Source organism: Stigmatopora argus, chromosome 5 (assembly GCF_051989625.1).
Source record: "Stigmatopora argus isolate UIUO_Sarg chromosome 5, RoL_Sarg_1.0, whole genome shotgun sequence".
Classification (NCBI taxonomy): domain Eukaryota; kingdom Metazoa; phylum Chordata; class Actinopteri; order Syngnathiformes; family Syngnathidae; genus Stigmatopora; species Stigmatopora argus.
In genome coordinates, this window is record NC_135391.1 from 10,597,526 (window position 1) to 10,616,626 (window position 19,101).

Consider the following 19,101-nt stretch of genomic DNA (forward strand, 5'->3'; position numbering starts at 1 on the left):
AATACTGGAGCTTTTCAGACATTACAACCGGGCCCGGGGGTGATTTTCCCGGGAAAAGACAGCGATAAACGTCAATGGCGTAACGGCAAATTTTGCCCGAAAATGGGGTAAAATCCAGTCGAGAACAGCATTTATTGATTAAATACAAATACTGGAGCTTTTTTGACATCAGAACCGGGCCCGGAGTATCATTTCCCCGGGAAAAAGACAACGATGAACATCGATACGTCCATATACGTCCATACGCGAAACGTCAAAAATTGCACTAAAATGGGGTAAAATCCACTTCCTAGCAGCATTTAGTGATTAAATACAAACACTGGAGCTTAAATACAAACACTGGAGCTTTTCAGATATCAGAACTTGGCCCACAATTGAAATATTATTTAGGAATATAGCCATATTTTACTCACCAAAAATCATTTTTAACTGTACACAATATCCATCCTCCTTTCTTTCTTCCTTCTTTTCTATCGCCATCGAAGCTAATGCTGAAAGTCGAGCCTGTCCTGTCGTATTTCTGGCATACTCCGTCTTGAAAATGTCTTTAAAACAATACAACAATATATTTGCTTGTGCAGCCCGCTCTGGCTAATGACTAGCCAATCATAGTTGGTGAAAGCGATGACGTATCCCTACGCCTGCGACAAGGCAATGACGTATCCCTACGACTGCGACAATGCATTGTGGTGTTGCCAACTCGAAATCTGATTGGATGAAGCAACAGTCTTATCGATGCTTGCTTAAAGCGGCAGAGCCCGCAAAACTGATTGTGAAGGCCTTGAGGCAGATTTCTGACCCTGGCAATGAATAATGGCTGAAATGTGATTGGTTAAATGCTTCAATATGAAAACACACATCTGGAAGCAGTGCAACCAGGGGGAAAGCAATGAAAGGAAGCTAACAGACAATTTGGAATTATTTAATAAGTATTGATGGAAAAAATATAATATATGATTCAGATATTTCTTAGGCCAGCAGAGAAGGCCTTGAAGGCCCTGACGGCCCGCCACTGATGAAACATAATCATACACTGCGGTGCCATAGTTAGCTTCAATTGCTTTGTTTGTAATGGCACAATTGCCGATGTGTTCCATTTGTGTTGTGAGATGACAAGGGCCCACTACAAAACAATCTTATCTGTGCACATGGCATCTGACCTACATCTGTTGACATGTTGTCTTCATCACGGTGGCTTTGCATGCAATTGAAGTGATTTATTGGGTTTGGTTTCCTTGTGGTATGACGCACGCCTTGTTTTTCTTCTCATGCGCACAATTCTGTCAATTACATATCATGTCATGTTTAGTTTTTTGTGTTTTTTTTCTTTTAAATCAGCATGGTTCTGTTTTCAAAGAATGTCTTCAATTTTAACTGCATGTGCGAGAACGTAGTGAGCCGCTGTTTTATGCGGGGAATGGGGGTGACGAATTTTATATTGTCTGGGAAATTTGTCCTTTTTTCACTGACACAGAGGCATGCAGTAACTATAAAGTGTCTGTTTTATAAAAGTCTGTTCCTAATTTTTTCGGGCTACTTTATACCGTTACATTTGTTGTGTATCGATGTTCAAGTGCATCTAACTATCGTAACGGGTTAAAATATGAATGCCCTTTTATGTGTTTGAACATTATTTTTTCCACGCCATTTGCACCATTGATATGATTATTTATTCCTTTTTCAATTTTAGCTGCCTTCCTTCTTTTACCTACCATCTTACGTTGGAAAAGATTTTTAGTAGTACTTTGCGACATTTTTAGTAGTACGCTGCGACATTTTTAGTAGTACTCTGCGACATTTTAGTAGTACTTTGCGCCATTTTAGTAGTACTTTGTGACATGTTGGTAGTACTTTGCGACATTTTTAGTAGTACTTTGCGACATTTTTAGTAGTACTTTGCAACATTTTTAGTAGTACTTTGCGACATTCTTAGTAGTCCTTTGCGACATTTTTAGTAGTACTTTGCGACATTTTTAGTAGTACTTTGCAACATTTTTAGTAGTCCTTTTGCAATACACTTTAAAATATTGGAAAATTGCTTTGGTGCCTCCTTTAAGCCCATTTTAATGCATTCCCTTATCTCAGAGGTTATCAGCTTGCAGTTCACTGCTGATGAGTGAAATACACAATAAAAATGGTTTATTTATAGGCGGCTGTGACGGAATTGGTAGAGCTAGTGTTGAGTTACTGAAGGTTGAGCATTTTAAATCTTGTCTCTTGACTGCCAACAAGTGTTCTTGGGCAAATCACCGAATCCTAAATTGCTCCCAACGGACTGGAAGCAGCAGTGTGTGAATGTTTGCGTAAATTGGTGATTGCTCTCTCGTCAGAGTAATGGTGTATCTACAGCGCTGTATATCTTCCACTATTGCTGTGTGTTTGCTTTCTGAGTGATAGCTTCAATGCATCGTGGTTTCCAGAGAAATTGGGCCAACGTGCACAGCTCACTTGTGATTATTTATTCCAAGTAAAACAGACAATGCAAGGGGGGAATATGTCATATCAAGAGAAATAGATCAAGTAGGAAAAGCGGCCAGCAGGCTCCATCTGGACTCGATGGTGTGTGCAGCGGTTCTGCTCCGCATGTTGCCTTTGATACCCTCACAGCTGGACTCGATCAAAGTCACGTTTTGTGGTTTGTGTGTGTACGTATGTGTTGTGTGTGTGTGAGTGAGTGAGTGAGTGATTAGACGTGTTTGGCCCATTGACTGTAAAAAAGAAGGTTAGACCTCTTTTTATGTGTACTCAAGCTCAACACTGTGTCACTTCCTAGTAGACTTCTTGCAGACCAACACATACATCCACACACACACACACACACACACACACACACACACGCACACACACGCACACATGTTTCCCATCGAGTTTTTTAATTTCCCTCCTTTTCCCCTCTTCCTCTTGGCTGTTTAAACAGCCGGCAAGCTGCCTCTAAAAGCCCTGATCTGTTTACACGATAGGCTGCCCGGTGCGAGGCTGTTTAATACACACTCATAAATTATACAAGAACTCTCAGCACGCTGGGATTGAATGAGCACTCCCGCCGCAACTATGACCCGCGCCAGAAAATCGGCTTTGCGTTGCTGCTGGATCTGTACCGGCCTGAAACAATAGTCTGTTTTGCTGTTAGTATAATAAAAAGAAAAATACCAAACTAACTTCATCATTTTAACTAACATTTGAGTAGTTTATAACCAACATGTTTTAAGGCACCAAATTTCTTGTGAAAAATGCCCACCTCAGGGTAACTGTAAACATTGATCCCAACTAACTTTGGGCCCCAGATGGGGGACACCCTGATTTTGTGGCCAGCCAATCGCTGGGCCCAAGGAGATGGACAACCATTCGCAGTCCCACTCATACCAAGGGGCAATTTGGAGTGTTCAACCACCATACCATGTATGTTTTGGGGATGTAGGAGGAAACCGGAGCACCCGGACAAAACCCACGCAAGCTCAGAACATTCAAATCTAGCCATCGATCTAAAAACTGTGAGGCTGAGTCCCTAAGGTTGTCACGATTATACCTTTTGAATCAACCTCACCAAGCCTTATCTGTCCACCAAACAATCTTTTATCAAAAAATTTAAAAACATGTTGACATCTAAAGGAATTTGTTTTATTTTTAATCTCTTACATGCTAACTGCTTAAATAACAACAGGTGATGTTTTGCTTTCATGTGATGCAAACCGCATGATATGTTTTTTCATCCACTGAAACGTATGTGGTTCACATTACTTTACGGTAAAATGGGCGCAAAATATCTGCTGTTTAGCAGTAATCTTTGGAAGCCCTTTTTCTACCAGTGGTAAGCTATTTGATTTTGCTTCGCTCACATGGAAATAAGTGTAACAAAAGCATCACCCTTCATCAAATTCCTTGAAATTCTTTTAACACGCCTTCTCAGAGGGGATAAAATCCTGATGACATTCGTCACAGCCTTAGATAAGAAAAATAAAGTGTTTAGCTTGTTATTGAAGGTCACACTTTCCATAGTGTCCGTTCTGATAAGATCTGATGCAATTGGCTATAGCGTAGGAGTTGGGGAAAATAACACATGGATTGTTCATTCATTCATTTCTCATGCCGCTTGTTCTCATAAGTCATGAGGTGCTGGCGACTATTACAATTAGCTACGGGTGGTAGTTGGGGTACACGCCATCCGTCCCCCACAACCTGGTTGCGACTCGAACCTGCGTGCACCCGTTATCCACCGCTAATTGGTTTTCAGTCAATTGCAAGTCACAATGAGAACAACCATTCCCATGCACATACCTACAGACACCCAGGAGAGTTCAATCAACCAAATATTCACATTTCTGAGCTGGAAGATTGAACCCTTGATCTCAGAACTGTGTGGTGGACGTGTTAACCGCTCTCTCACCGGGCCGCAATATGCTTTGTATCATTGCATCATAATCATTCACAGAATGAAAAAAACAACCTAAACTTGTATATCTCGGAAAGGTACGGGGGGGTGGCCCCATCATGGCTGATTGGGTCACCTTGGCAGGCCCCACACAAACGTTTGTGGCATTTTGGATTAATTTTTGCAAAAAATGTGGCATGACAAGTGCCTGCCTATAATGCAAAGCTGAATTGCTGCGTGTCATTGGCATTATGTGTGAGATTGTAGAGCATGAAGATGATGTCCTCTGTTGATCAACATTGTACAGTGAATTGGACACGGACACAGACATGTGACATGGCCATTTACTGATTAGATAAAGTGTAATGTGTGACAGAGCGTCTCACATGATAGTGGCTTCATAGATATCCTGTGAGAAAAGATCCTCATCCAGCTCTGATAGGCTAAATAGGGTGACATTGCAGCGCAAAACAACAAAGGACATAAATAATAAACCAAGGATGAAATAATTTCCAGTGTTGCCTTGAATGTAAGCAATAAAAATCTTGCAATGCATTACATGCTGTAAAATTTCAGACGAGGGGAAAAAAACAAGCACTGGAACACAAAGATGCGTAAGGGCACGTGTTGCCAGAAACCTGAGATATTTTGATTGGATGGATGGGGCATGTTGATAAAATTTTGGTTGCTTTTTACAATTGAAGTTGATTTGTTTTGAAAGTTTAACTTGTATTGTAAAGTTCAGCTGTGCGTTGCTTGCTTTTACACTGCCTGTACTTTATGCAAACAGAAAAGAGCGCCTCATCCGCACATTTAAGCACGAGTCGCTGATGTGGGCGGAGCTTATGCTATTCAAATACTCCCATTAAAAAACAAATACAAGAGCCATAGCATAACAAAAGCAAGACTTAGCCTCCATGCAAATCACTGTCTGTTGATCCACACACACACCAACACACAGGCTCATGAACTTGAATACACCAGCACACACACATTTGCATAGAAGTTCACGCACAAACAGTGGGATCTCTCTGCAAAGCAGCTCGTTCAGTCATTATCCGTACGAGCCTCTTATGTCCACTCCAGCCTCGGTGAGCGGGTCAGCGGTAAAACAGACACTTGGTCTGCTCCTCCCCTGTAAAAACAAAGCACCCTGCCGTTTATTTTTCAGCCCCGATAAATTACAACGAAATGGGGGGGCATCATTTGCAAACCAAATGAGACTCGTATGGGTTCTTGTCCGCCATCCAAAGCGGAGGCTAATTGTGTGCTTCTCCCACTCCAAAACAAATGACTCTAAAAGCAGAGAGGGAGAGACTCCTGGATTGAATACAAGGGAGGGATGAGCCATTTGTTAAAGAAATTGTGCAAGCTTGCTAACTACAGTGTAGTTACTGGAAACACTGTCTGCGATCAATTGTAGCCTTGAGCTAAGCCATTTGGCTTTTCTACCTAGGTAGCCTAGAGAAGAGCCATTTGAAAATAAATTTGGTAAATGAGCAATTACTGGCAAGTACTAACGGTTTCATTAGAGGGAAACGTCTATTATGCGAGACAGGCTTCAGGAAATGATAGGCCATCACTCAATCAAAGTCTTGACTTCATTCAAAGCCTTGAAGTCATTCAATGCCATCAAAGCATTACACAAGTAAGAAACAGTGAAAGCTTGTACAAACGCTTCAAAAAGCTTTAGAACTACAATCTCTAGAGTCTCTTCCTTGTTGTGCGACTGGAACCTTTGCCCAGTAATGGTAAGACATTCCAGATGTACTTTCATTTCAGGTCACACGTCACAAAGCTTAATGCCAAATTTGTCAGGTTTAGTTGCATTGTTGGTCGAAAAATGGATAGATAAACTTATGTCTTACTTCTTCTTTATAACTATATATAGGGATCTATAACAAACCCCTTATTATGCATACAAACTCTTTGGCAAAGCTTTTGTCATGGTGCCTTGAACTTTTCTGCAGGAATATAAATAAAATTACTGAAATTATAAATGACTTCGAGATCACCATATCTTAATTCCTTCATTGGTGGTGTCAATGCATGTGTTGTGAGATCAGAGAATAAATGTGTGAAAAGGCGAGTACTGTATGTGGGGGCAGAAGAGGTATATGTGTGCATAGTGTGGTCATAAGTAAGTAAATATGAGTAATAAGTCTGTTATAGTACATACAGCACCATAGGGTCAAGACCTTGATTGTGAGTAGGACTGAGAATTCAGTACTCACTCATTCTGTGTGTGTGTGTGTGTCTGTGTGTGTGTGTGTGTGTGTGTGTGTGTGTGTGTGTGTGTGTGTGTGTGTGTGTGTGTGTGTGTGTGTGTGTGTGTGTTCAAAGCAACTGTTTTACAGTTTTCGCAATTCCTTTGACACATTTTCTGGTACTTGAGACACAATGACCATAACGTGTTGCTAATGCACCACAAATCAGTTTAGAACTACAGATCCAGTTTCTGCTTCACACTCAAATCGCAGCTCAAAACGCAAAATACAATTCTCTTGCATTCGGGCCGTCGTCCGCTAATCCTTCATATTGAGCAGGTCAACAAAGAAAGCTAAGTGTAGCCCTCACATTGATCATATGATCGACAAAAGGCTCTGATGTAGCTTTAAAGGTTTAGCAAAATAAAACCTAGGCCTCCTGGTGCAGTGTTTCCCAACCTTTTTTGAGCTGCCGTACACTTTTTGCATTGAAAAAAACTCAAGGCACACACCAGCTGAAAATCTTCATATTTAGAATTCTATCACCTATATTAACAATATAACGTTGTTCTCATCAAAGGAATAAAATACATTTTCACACTGACCAAATGTCACCAAAAGTTGAAGTCTATCTCGTAATAGTTTGATTTTAATCTCGTAATAGTTCGATTTCAATCTTGTCATAGTTTGATTTCAATCTCATCATAGTTTGATTTCAATCTCTGATATGAATATTTCTCTGAAATGAATATTACAATGTGTTAATTGTAATTTCCTGTGGCACACCTGACCATCGCTCATTGCGGCACAATGGTTGGGAAACACTGTCCTAGTGTAACAAAGAGTTCAAAAAGTACAGTCAGACCTGTTATTATTTTCTGGTTAGTGCCTGGCTAATTCAACTATTAACCTTTGATTTGATTTTGTGCTCTTTCTGAATTACTCAAAAATGTCTCCTATCTTGCATTATTTCTCTCTAAACGTCTGTGTATGGAGGCGCCTCATAGTACCTAGTGGTTGACCCATCTGGTTCACGGGTTTAAAATGATGGATTCATGATTTAGCTTTCCCGTACTCGCGAGTAGATTCACTGGCTACTCTGTTTTCTTACCTTGTTCAGAAAGAATACGTAAGGTTCACTGAAGACTTTGAGGTATCCATAGGTATGAAATGTTCATGGTTGATTTTCTGTCCCATGTGATTGACAGACAGTCAATTCAAGGTGTAGCCCACCTCTTACCCAAAATCTAGTGGGATTCGCTCCAGATAGCCAGTAAAAAGCAAGCTCTAGAATAGGAATGGATGGATTTCTGCATGAATCAACCTAAAACACCAGCTGAGCTCCCAGCTGTCAAATTTTCCATACGATGTTACATTCTGTGTATTTGACTTATATACTCAAGACAGATGGCTTGATTTGTCCATATTATGTGTTCACTTGTGGTATACTAAGATCAAAAACTCCAACTGAACTGAACTATACATGCTGTAACTTTAGAATAAGCATTCTGTGTTCATAATATTATTCCATTATTACCAAGAAAAGCCTGTCTTTTTCTTTTAGGGGAAAAATGGTAGTACATGTTTAACAGTTGAAATCCATTGTTCACCGACAATAACAATCTAATCACGTCAACAATCTCTTTGAAAAGGGTCCAAATGTCACAAGTTAAAGCGGACCCAAGCTCTAACAATAAATTTCCACCCAAAAAAGACTGGTGGTAAGTGTAATTAACTCAGTTCAAAGGCGTTAACACATGGGAAAAGCAAGAAAACGGTCTTCCAAGTGCCTTCAAGTGAACAAATACATGCCTAAACTCAAACAAAGAAAAGGACATCTTAGGAACTATCTGTAATTATTACACATAAGAGACTTGCTCACAACCGCCTAACCAATTTGACTCAGCCACTAACCAAGACAGCACCATAATAACACATTTTTAAAAATTGCTCCACCATCAGGAAGAAGTAGTGCATTAACAACAACTATCAAACGGACATTTAGGAGTCACTAGCCAAAATTGCAGCTCTTGTACAAGTGTACAAAAAAGGTCTGATCATTTTTTGTGTTTTTGGGGCGGACTGGTAAAACTAGAACTTATGTCTGGTATTTCCGTTAATTTCAAAGGCGAAAGATATTTGAGGTGCATGTTTTGAATTAGGTGGCCCGGTGGTTGTGTGGTTAGTGTGTCAGCCTCAGAGTTTTGGGATTGAGTGTTTGGTCCTCACATGTTCTCCCCTTGCTCATGTGGGTTTTCAGCTGGGATAGGCTCCAACACCCCTTGTGACAATAAATAGTTCAGAACTGTTGTTTTGAATTATGAACATGACCACAGAACAAGATGGACTCTGAAATCATGGCACAATTATATTGGGACAAATAAATGAATCAAATTCTGCACGAGTAATTTAGTCTTAAACTTTAGCAAATAGTGACCAGGTGTTTGTCATATTACAAGTTTTTCAGCTTGGGGACATCCCAAATGGGATCGAAGATGCACAGCTATGCACATTATAGCATTAGCTTCTTTTGCAGGTCACTGCTGTGTCCAACTAATACCACCCACTGCAAAACACCTGTGTCTGTGCGTTTGTGTGTTGTGAGAGCTGTGTGCAAAAAGGTCACGCCTGGTCCCAGTCAGGAGTCTCTCATATGCACTGGATCAGCCGAGGTCAGGGGGCAAGAGGTCAAATGCCTCTGAGCCAATCGCATCTCAGGGTCAGACCAGAGGGCTTTTTTTCCACACACCAAACGCTTAGATGGGATAAACGCAATACTGCTTGCCCTTTTTTACGACCGCCAAAGGCACCAATGGTGAACTGATTGGTTGTTTGTCACTTACTGACCACTGACCAGCACGAGGCACACAAAACAACAACAAATAAGTTGTAATATTGTGGTAAGTGGATAAAATTGTGAGAAAAAAATGATTTTTTAAAGAAAAAAAATGTGCTAGATAAAATTATGTAAAAAAAAACTAGTATAGTAATAGTAAATGAAATATTTTTTTCAGGTACTCGTAGGATAATTAAATTATGAAAAAAGAAGTTTTACCAGAAAAACATGCAAAATTGCAAAATTAAGCTAAGGAACAAGATGACGTATTACATAGAGGATGTACGCCATCAAACAACGTTATTTTTAGATCAATGATAGACGCATAGCGCGGCACAGTGACGTGTGGTTAGCATGACCACTTCACAGTTATAGGCTCTGGTCTTCCTGTGTGGAGTTTGCATGTTCTCCCCGTGCCTGCGTGGGTTTTCTCTGGGTACTCTGCCTTCCTCATGCACGGTAGGCTGAGTGACTACTCCAAATTGTTCACAAGTGTGAGTATGTGTGAATGGTAGTTGTTAGCGCTGCGAATGGCTGCAACCAGTTCAGGGCCTCCTGCCGGGATAGGCTCCAACACCCCCGTGACTCAAGTGAGGATAAACGTTTCTGAAAAAAGAATGAGTAAATTATAACTGCATAGTCAAAGGGCAACAGATAAAGACATAAAATAAATTTGATTTGTCTTGACAAAAGGTGCAATGAAGTCACAGTTTACTGTGCGTGCGGGCATGTATGTACTTTGTGTGTGTGTGTGTGTGTTTGGCAGATGACTTGGTCGAGCCACGTTACTTTGATTGACAGCCGCGACTTGCCCTCCCTCCGCACTCGTCTTCCGCACTTGCCGAAGTGCCTGCGCTCCGATTGGCCACCATAGGCGTAGCTCAACCAGGTCAACCTGCTTAAAAGGGCCAGTGTGCGGCGCATTCATTGGTCCGAGGCGCGGTCCGGTTTCGCTAGCCCACGTGGAGCGGCGCCTCCGATTGGCTGGCGCGGGCACTCTGGGGGCGGTCCTCCAGTTTCGGTTAGCTTGGAGCGTGAAACCGCGTGAGAAAGTTGCCATTGAAGAGGGAAGTATAGTCGGACGGCGGACTACTGCTCCAGCCACCGCCACTTTGGAAGTAGTTGTTATCCTAACTAACATCTTTCCAGCCCTTTTTTTGGCTTCCACTCGACTGTTATGTATCCACCAGTCATCGGGGAGGTTTATACATCAAATTCACCATTTGGCGGACAGCTCGAGTGAGTCAAGAGGGGGGACTCTTCAGTGCAATTAACTCGCGGAGGATTGTGCTGTGACGGACGGATACTTTCTTTCCCCCACCTTGCTTCCCCTTCTCGGAATACATCAGAGCGGACAAAATCGACCAAAAACGCGGTGACTACTCCTGGCTTTTCCATTGCTCACCTGGTTCTTTACTGCCTCGATCTTAATGAGCCGCTTCACAGTACTTTGCTGCTTGATTTACGGCCCCTCTGCCCGCGGGGGAGTGGGGGGCTAGAATACGGCCGGAAGAGGAGCGCGTTAAACGGCTGTCTTGGCTCCCAAGTGTCGGTCCTTGCGTGGAAAGGTCCACGCATGGCTTGGTGAAGCGGATCAGCACCTCGTCAGCACCGAACTCAGCCCCAATCCTAGTTTGGTGCCTCTCAAGGGGGGGATCGCGACGGAAGCGGGAGGACCCCCCTCCTCCTCGCCCGGAGATAACAATGTTCCCCCAGGGGCGGCACCCGGTAAGACCCCCGTAACCTCAAGCCCCCCTTGAGGCTTTTGCTGCTCATCACCTACCTGTAACATCCTGATAGATGCCAACCATATTTTAATGGCGATTAATGATAATTAAACCAACCAATCCAACACTCCTTGCATCCTCCCTCATAAGGATGAATAATTGAATATTTCATTGCATGTAAAGGCTTCTATAAATAAATGTGTTAGGTTTCAACACTATTACTCCAACAACAAGCCACCTTTCCCATGCAGTGCTAATTGAAATGACAACCAATGCAAAGTTGTCCTACAAAAAAGAAAAACACATTCAAGTTTTAATGCAAATAGTTATCAGAGAGCATATTTCATACAATACAGTTCTATCCCTGCTTATTCTCCAGTGGAGTTGATTTATGGGTTTTTACAGGCTAAAGATTTGCATGTCTTTTGGTGTAAATAGTGATGTCCCAATTGAATCCTCAGTTTAGATATCGGCGCCCAATACACCTATTTTTGCAGTAACTGATTTTGTAACAAGATCGAATCTGATCCAGTAGTAGCGTGCCTTTTTAGTACCATCGAGCTTTTCGACTGCAATAAATCAAACCACTAAGGAAACGTGTGCTGAGTGGGACAATTTCTCTTTTAGAAACTAATGATGGGAGCAGAGGTTTGACACCATTGCCATAGCTTTGAAAACATAATGGTGGTTATTAGTGTGAATTTGTACTGGATCCCATTAACATTTTTGGTCTGCAGTGTGGTGTTAATAATAATGTGTTTGTGTAGACTTCCCATCAGGCTCCCGGTCAGCCATTCAAGTTTACTATCCCAGAATCCCTGGACCGCATCAAGGAGGAATTCCAGTTCCTGCAGGCCCAGTACCACAGGTAGATAATACTCAAGCATTTGCTTTCTTTTCAAATTCCTGGCTGAATTGATGTCTTATAGCTTTGAAACCAGGGTTAGATAAAAATTCTAAAAAGGGTGTCCACCTCACAGTTGTGAGGTCGGGGCTTCAAATTCCTGTGTGGAGCTTGTATGGTCTCCCTGTGTTCATATTCAATTTACAATGAATTGACATTGAGACAAATAATTTGTTTAAGAATGCTAAATATATTTTTGTAAAATTATTAATAATTAATAGTAATGTTGATTTTAAAATTGCATTTTAAATGAAGATAATTATAATTAATCTATTATTTGAGTACTTAAAGTGGCATATAGGTATGGTAGTATTGTTTTAATATCTTAGGCAAATCATTTTTAAAAATGTTAAAAATAATACTGTATAAAAACAATGAGTGTTGTGGAGATTGCAAAATTAAAGAAACAAATATTCAAGGATATTTGATAGTCATCTGCTATCCATAGTTATCTGGGAAAAGCCCCAGCACCCCCGCCACCTCTGTGGTTCAGATGAATTCCTATTATAAAGTCTCTGTGGGCTGGATAAAGGACTTAAACAGGCTATAAGCGGCCCGCGGGTCATACTTTTCTCAACCATAGTTTATTTCCAGAAAGCCACAACCACCTCTGTTAGCACAACAAACTAGCCTCAGACTCACCCATAAACATGGATCGGGGTCATGAGAGCGTGCAACACACTCAGGCATCCGGGCCTCTTTTTTTTTTTTTCCATTTTCTTTTTGACACTGCGGTAGGTCCCAGTCACGGTGATGGCTGACGTGTGGGCTTCTGTAAATCACCCTTTATTCCCCCCCTCGTGACACGTGTGTTTCTTTGGGTTAACATATTTGTGTTTAGGTGGTTTTGATTGGTGAGATGTGCTGATGTGTAAATGCATACAAAGAGCCTACAGGTATAAAAACACAGCAAATGTCAAGTCTCAACAGGAAGAGTCATGTTTTCCATTTCAACGGAAGAGGCTAGGTTTCTCCCAGCAATTTGCAGACGCTTCAATCAGGGAGTTAACAAAAACGGCGAGATTAGATGTTCGCATCCTCATGCTTATCTTATTGTCTATTGTTGGGGAAAACCAGAAGAGGAGCCACAAATTGCTTGTTTGACTTTTCAAACCCACCAAGGGATTGTGACTCTGTAGACACAACCGCACATTTGTAGACGACAAAAATAGGCAATTATATAGTGTAGCCTCTAAAGCCGATCTCCTTCCGTTCCCTAACAGCTGCAGAAATTCCAAGTTTCTAATCAACTGGCTATTGGTGCATTTGCATAGATAAGTGGGATCTGATTTGCGTAAAAAATTGGGTTTCAGCGACTACAAAGAAATTATTAAAACTTAGAAAAATTGAGCAAAACCTGACACTAACCTGGACATAAAGAGGTGGGGTGAATACTGTATGTGAAATGTTTACGAAAATGGATTAAATTGATTTTTGAGGAGCGTACAAGAAAAATGATGCTACATTCATACAGTGGTAAGAATCTCAAGTTACCTTTCATGGCAACCTGTCACGTTTGTGTGTTTCAGTCTCAAGTTGGAATGTGAAAAGCTGGCTGGTGAAAAGACGGAGATGCAGAGACACTATGTCATGGTAAGACTCATTTACACTCTCTCTTTTGTTATTTCTCTCCAAAATGATGAGTGCCCTTGAGAAAGATGGCGAGTCCTCATCAGGCTTGTGTGTTCTGATCTGACTCCTTTCCTGAAGCAATGTATTTTTTTTTTATCTGTGCGTGTCAACAACAAAAAAGAGGAAGCCAACACTGTCATAAAGGCTTTCTCAGATAACGACAAATAATTGAAAGAGAAATGGCAGGCATTTTTAAAGTGCTGTTTTAAACAGTTTCCAGTTGTCTTAACATGTCTCTGTCATGCTTGTGTTAAAAGGATAGAATAATTTTGTTGGGTTTACGCTACATGTTTTTAGCCTGACTGGAATAAGCCTGTTTTGGCATGCAAGTCCCATGCAAATCAGCCACTGGTTAAATTGCCACTTTCACTTTTACAATGAAAGAGTGATGCTGTTATTACTAAAACTTTGAGAATATGTCATGTCAGATTCAACTTGTCCTGTGTAAACAGCATGCTGATGGCATGCATCACTAAAGTCTTTGTCTTAGAATTGCAGTCTGTCCTAAGTCCTTTAATAGCTCAACAGTAGCAATTGGATCTGCTGTAGTGATCCACTGTTTCCATTCACAGACAGAGCTCCACTTTGTTTCAGATTTAGAAAAGGCCAACTCTGATCTGGGTTAGAGTTTAATTTGTGTTGGGTTTCAGTGGAACACCTTAGCGGTGTTACACAGTAAACAAACAGTAAAGGATAGCCAATAGTTTGTTAAATGTTGTAGTTCTGTCTTGTTTCTTTGTTTTTGCAGCTTTTCTATTTCCTTTTACTTTAATGTTTTCACGAACTTTACGACTCGACTCCGCCCATCGCGTGTGAGAGGCAGTCATTGTTCTATTAGCTTAGTTTCTTCATGCGATTCCTGGACATTTTTTGGAAGCATTCAGGTCAGGAAGGCTATCGGTCCTGATGATCAGCTCCAGACAACTGAGGGACTGTGCAGATCATCTTGGAAGAGTGATTCTGCATATTTTCAATCTAAGCCCAAGTCTGCAGTAGGTCCCAGCCTTGTGAGGGCTACCTGTGTTTGGTTCCAGTTTTATCTAGATCTACATTGTCTTTTCCTGTGTCTGTGCTTGCTACTGCTACAAACTGAATTTCCCAAATATGGGATGAATAAAGGTTCATCTAATCTAATATGAATCTTTACCAATTTACATCATTTAGAGTTTACAGAGGATTATTTTTGTAATATAACCAGTGTGATTTCTGTTTTTTTGCAGTATTACGAGATGTCTTATGGCCTCAACATTGAAATGCACAAACAGGTAATGGTGCAGACAATCTTTATTGTTATTTCTGAGTTTGCCAAAGCATTTACTGTTTTCTTGTGTGTGTGTCGGGTGCGCTTGAATGTGTGTTTACCTTTTGATCGATGGAGCTCTGTCTCCAATTCCCCGGTTAGGGTCGGCCGGCTGAGCCCGGAGGCAGGATGAATGGCTCTGTAGATTGATTGGTGCTGTCTAGGGGAGCGGCTTGCTTTATTACATTACAGGGGAGGGGCTTTGGTGGGCAGGGGTGGGGGGGGGGTTAAATCGATCACCAGGCGAGTTAGAGATAGCCGAGCACTACGTTTTGCAGGCGAACAAGTGTGCTTTGACACAAACCTTGAGAAGGCAGATGCTCCATATCTATGCTTCATCGTGGGCATTAGTGTGTGGCCTAAAAGTTGTTGAGACAAATACAGGCATAAACAAAAGGCTTAACTGTGACGTATGCAGACACACTTGCGAAGAGGGGAGCAATAGTGCACATGGTTCCCCCGGTAGAGTGTTGTGAAGCTTGCCGCGTTTAGCAGTAATTACCCTGGCTATCGATTAGTCAGGCCTTAGGAAATTGGGAGGTGAATTGGTCAGGGGTGCTTCACTTAAGTGTTTTCTTCCTCTTGTCTCCTCCTCCATCCTCTTTAACCTTCTCACCAGCTTTCCCCCCCCATTCCAACTTCTTGGCCACCTTTATGTGAGCCCATCCATGTACCAGACCACACCGCTGATGCACCACCACTATCTTTGTTCGTGGCTCTGGTTGCATTTTAAATCAATCTGGAGCTTCTTTTACAGGAAGATGCAGTTTTCCCCAATTGCATACACATGCTCAAACACACACACACATCTCCGGGGGAGGTCATTAGATTGGGGCTTTAGTTCTCACTGCAACAAGCTTCTGTAGGCAGACAGTGTGGGGTTACAGACTAACAAAATACCCCCTGCTGTGTTTGAATGTATATGTGTGTGTATGTGTGTTGTGGGTGCTGTATTGTTCCAATTATAGAATATATGTGTAACAGGATGTCTGGTCAGAGTTAGTGTATGATGCTGCTTTGTTGGTCAAATCCAATTTCTTCATTGTCTCTTTTGGAAATTTGAATATTTGGCACATTAGTGCTTGTCTTCCCACCTCTGAATATCTGTTAAGGCACTGTTGTGATTCATGGTGTGAGTATGTGTGAATGGTAGTTGTTAGCAGTGCAAATGCTGGTTGTCCAATGCGATTTAGTGGTGACCATCCTAGGCTGTACCTTTCTCTCAAAACCAGCTCAATTACTAGCCTATGGGGACTAGGATGAGAGATAATGGACAGATTGCTGTTCCCGCATGAGCTGCTGACATAGCTGTCTATATTCCACTCAGTTTTCCTTTCTTCCTAATTCAAACGAATGGCAACCGTGACAGCTGAGCAGAATGAAAAAAAGCTGTTTCCAAACATTGGATCGATGCAAGCTCAAGCTAAGGTTGAGACTTTTTGAATCAAATGCTTAACACAGTTCATCCTGCGAAATATTCCTTTACACGAGGGCATACAGGTAACCTACTTTGTTTGAGTCATTAAGTTACAGTAAGTTAACCTGATAGTCTTTGGTGAGAGTATTCTCAGACAGCCTAATCAGGGGAGTTGTGATGCCAGGGTAATTATATGCCACAAGTTTCTTAGAATGGCCGTGTAGGTGGAGTCTGCCTATAATTAGCTCTCTGTGAGCTTTCGAGACATGCTGCCAATTAGCCGAAAGGTTGCATCCCGAGGTCAGTAGCTTGCAAGCTGTTGCCCGTATATTGTTTATGACCTCTTCTATGCAGGGAGTTTCAAAACTGCTGCATTAGAACCCAAACATGAGAGAGTAGTACATTTTTAGTTTGTTTTTTTTCATCAGAAACTAGGGAAGATCGGATGTTGACATAAATGTGAGCTTTCACGCAGTAATGTGGCATCCCTCAATCATCTAAGAATCAGGTGTGACATAAATAACTTGTTTTGCAGCATCAACAAGGTGGTTAAGGGCGTTTTCTGTTAACCCTGATGCTCACTACAACACAGAAAAGGAAGTCTTGTATGCCATGTAATAGGGGCTTTTGCTATTACAACCTCAGTGTTGGTGCTATTTATACCAGACATGGTAATGTAAAAAAGGACAACTTTCAGATGTTTGTAAGTTGTCACTGATACCAACTGACCGGGTCGGGTTTAACTTCACCCCTCAGGGTCATTTTTCCAGAACAGCGTCATTCACAATTGCAGAACAAAAAAAAGACATTTATAAATGACTCTGTACAGAACCTTTTTAAGTGGGGATAGTTTGGATAGTTTTGTAAATGCAAAAGTGGCAGCTATTTCAACAACGCAGACAGCATTTATTTTAATTGATGTTGGCAGGTTGGTCCTGTTGCTACCTACATCAAAAGAGAGTTGGCAAACACGCTTCTAATTCACCTTGATACGTCATACCTGGAAAGTGAAAAGTTTTTAAACAATATCAAGAGAGTGTGGAAAAAAAAAGTCCATTAAGTGTCAAAAATGAATCTCCGGGTAGTGCGTCCTCGGTTTTACAACAGTTAGAGATTGCAAAATTTACGGAGTGAATACAACCGATTCTCGTTATGGCGTTTTTTTGTGTTTTTTCAGAATTATGGACTCCCTGTGGGGCGGCTTTTTAAGGTTTCCCACAATTAGAGAAGTACTATTTGGGTACAGGGAATTCTCAGTTTCACATTAAGTTCTGGTCCTGTGGTTGACAAATACAATGTAGTTGATCACTAACCTTTGCTCACAATAATAGTTACGTATAATGTAAATATATATTATTATATAAAGAAAATGATAAAATGTGGTGCCACTTGTACACTTTGCCAGCACTGAAAAGAAGTTTCTAATCCAAGGTACTTAGTGAGTCCACTTAAGTATGTTGACAACAACAATGGTGTGGCTCTAGTGCATTTAGTGTTTGTTTTTTATTTTTTTTCAGCTTCATGCAACACTGTGCGGTATTGGTATTATGCCGAGAAAAAGGTGCCATGAGCTAACAAAGGCCCTTAGTATTCCTTGTCACATCAGTTTATGATTCTTACGTCTAGCGATGAGCCATCGCTGCATGTCACGACCCTGACGATTCCCTCTTCACCCCGACCTCCTTCATATCGCTTTGATTGGATGACATGTAATACGAGGCCACTTATCAGATTCGACGCTGCTAAGGGGATATCTGCTTTCAGGCGATTGTAGCCACCTCCGGGTGAAGGAGTGGGGGTAGAGGATCAGGGCAGAGAGGGCGGATGTGTTGGCATGGATACTCGGAGCCCGACAAATGAAGTTAGGAGCTGATGAGATTATGTTTAAGTGCTGTTAGCGAAAAGGGGACAAGAGCCAAATGGTTGGAGGGATGAAGGAGAAAAACAGTGATAAAACCCAAGTCGTCTCTTGATAATTGGAGAGAAAAGCTCTGGTTCGCATTCTTTCAACACCTTGAATTTGCTGCATGAATATGGGCTGTTGGTTTTTCTCTCTCAGATGCCTTAAAAAAGTAATTCATGAAAACAGCACATTAATGTATTTTTTCATAGAAAAATCCTATTGGATATTTTGCCATGATGTTACTAATGATAGTTGAAACTGACTGTATTTTTTCTGAAACATAAGCTTCTACTTCTGCTTATCAATTTACAAAGTCTTTAAAAATATCACATTATTTGAATTTATTTAAATGGAATGGGTTTCATTATTTTGAGCTACAGTCATCACAATTTCAGTGATAATCAACATTAAAATCATAGTTAGTTTCACTCCCTGTTTACTGGGGTGAATATTTTAAGTGCGTATGATTTATCGAGACTAGATTTTTAGGAAGTTTGCACCAAGGGGGTACTGCTAAGTATGTGCAAACATCTTACAATTAAAAAAATAATCAATTTTACTCTCTGTTTACTGGGGTGAGTATCTCATGTGCGTGTGATTTATTGAGCTTATATTTCTAGAAAAATAGTACCAGTGACGTAATGTTATATTTGTGCAATCAGTCCCTCAATTCCCAGCCACTGGCAATTCCACGGCTGAGTAAAATGGTTTGGTTGCGTCAGGAAGGGAATCCAGTTTGGCAAACACATCATTCGAACGACAGGGAAAAGTCAAAAGTTAAGTCTTTACTTCTTCTAGGGATTCTC

At 41.2% G+C, this 19,101-nt stretch overlaps 1 protein-coding gene across 2 annotated transcripts in view; it reads left to right on the plus strand.

The window, feature by feature from the left end:
* Positions 1-19,101, plus strand: part of LOC144075048 (transducin-like enhancer protein 1) — a 44,609-nt gene that overhangs the window by 11,471 nt on the left and 14,037 nt on the right. Inside the window, exons 1-4 of one of the 2 annotated variants that reach the window (XM_077601840.1) lie at positions 9,818-11,140; positions 11,907-12,007; positions 13,573-13,636; positions 14,896-14,940. In XM_077601840.1, coding sequence (XP_077457966.1) covers positions 11,117-11,140; positions 11,907-12,007; positions 13,573-13,636; positions 14,896-14,940 — 234 coding nt within the window. In that variant the 5' untranslated portion in view covers positions 9,818-11,116. Of the gene's footprint in view, positions 1-9,817; positions 11,141-11,906; positions 12,008-13,572; positions 13,637-14,895; positions 14,941-19,101 lie in introns of those variants that run through there. The other variant, XM_077601839.1, reaches the window with a different exon arrangement.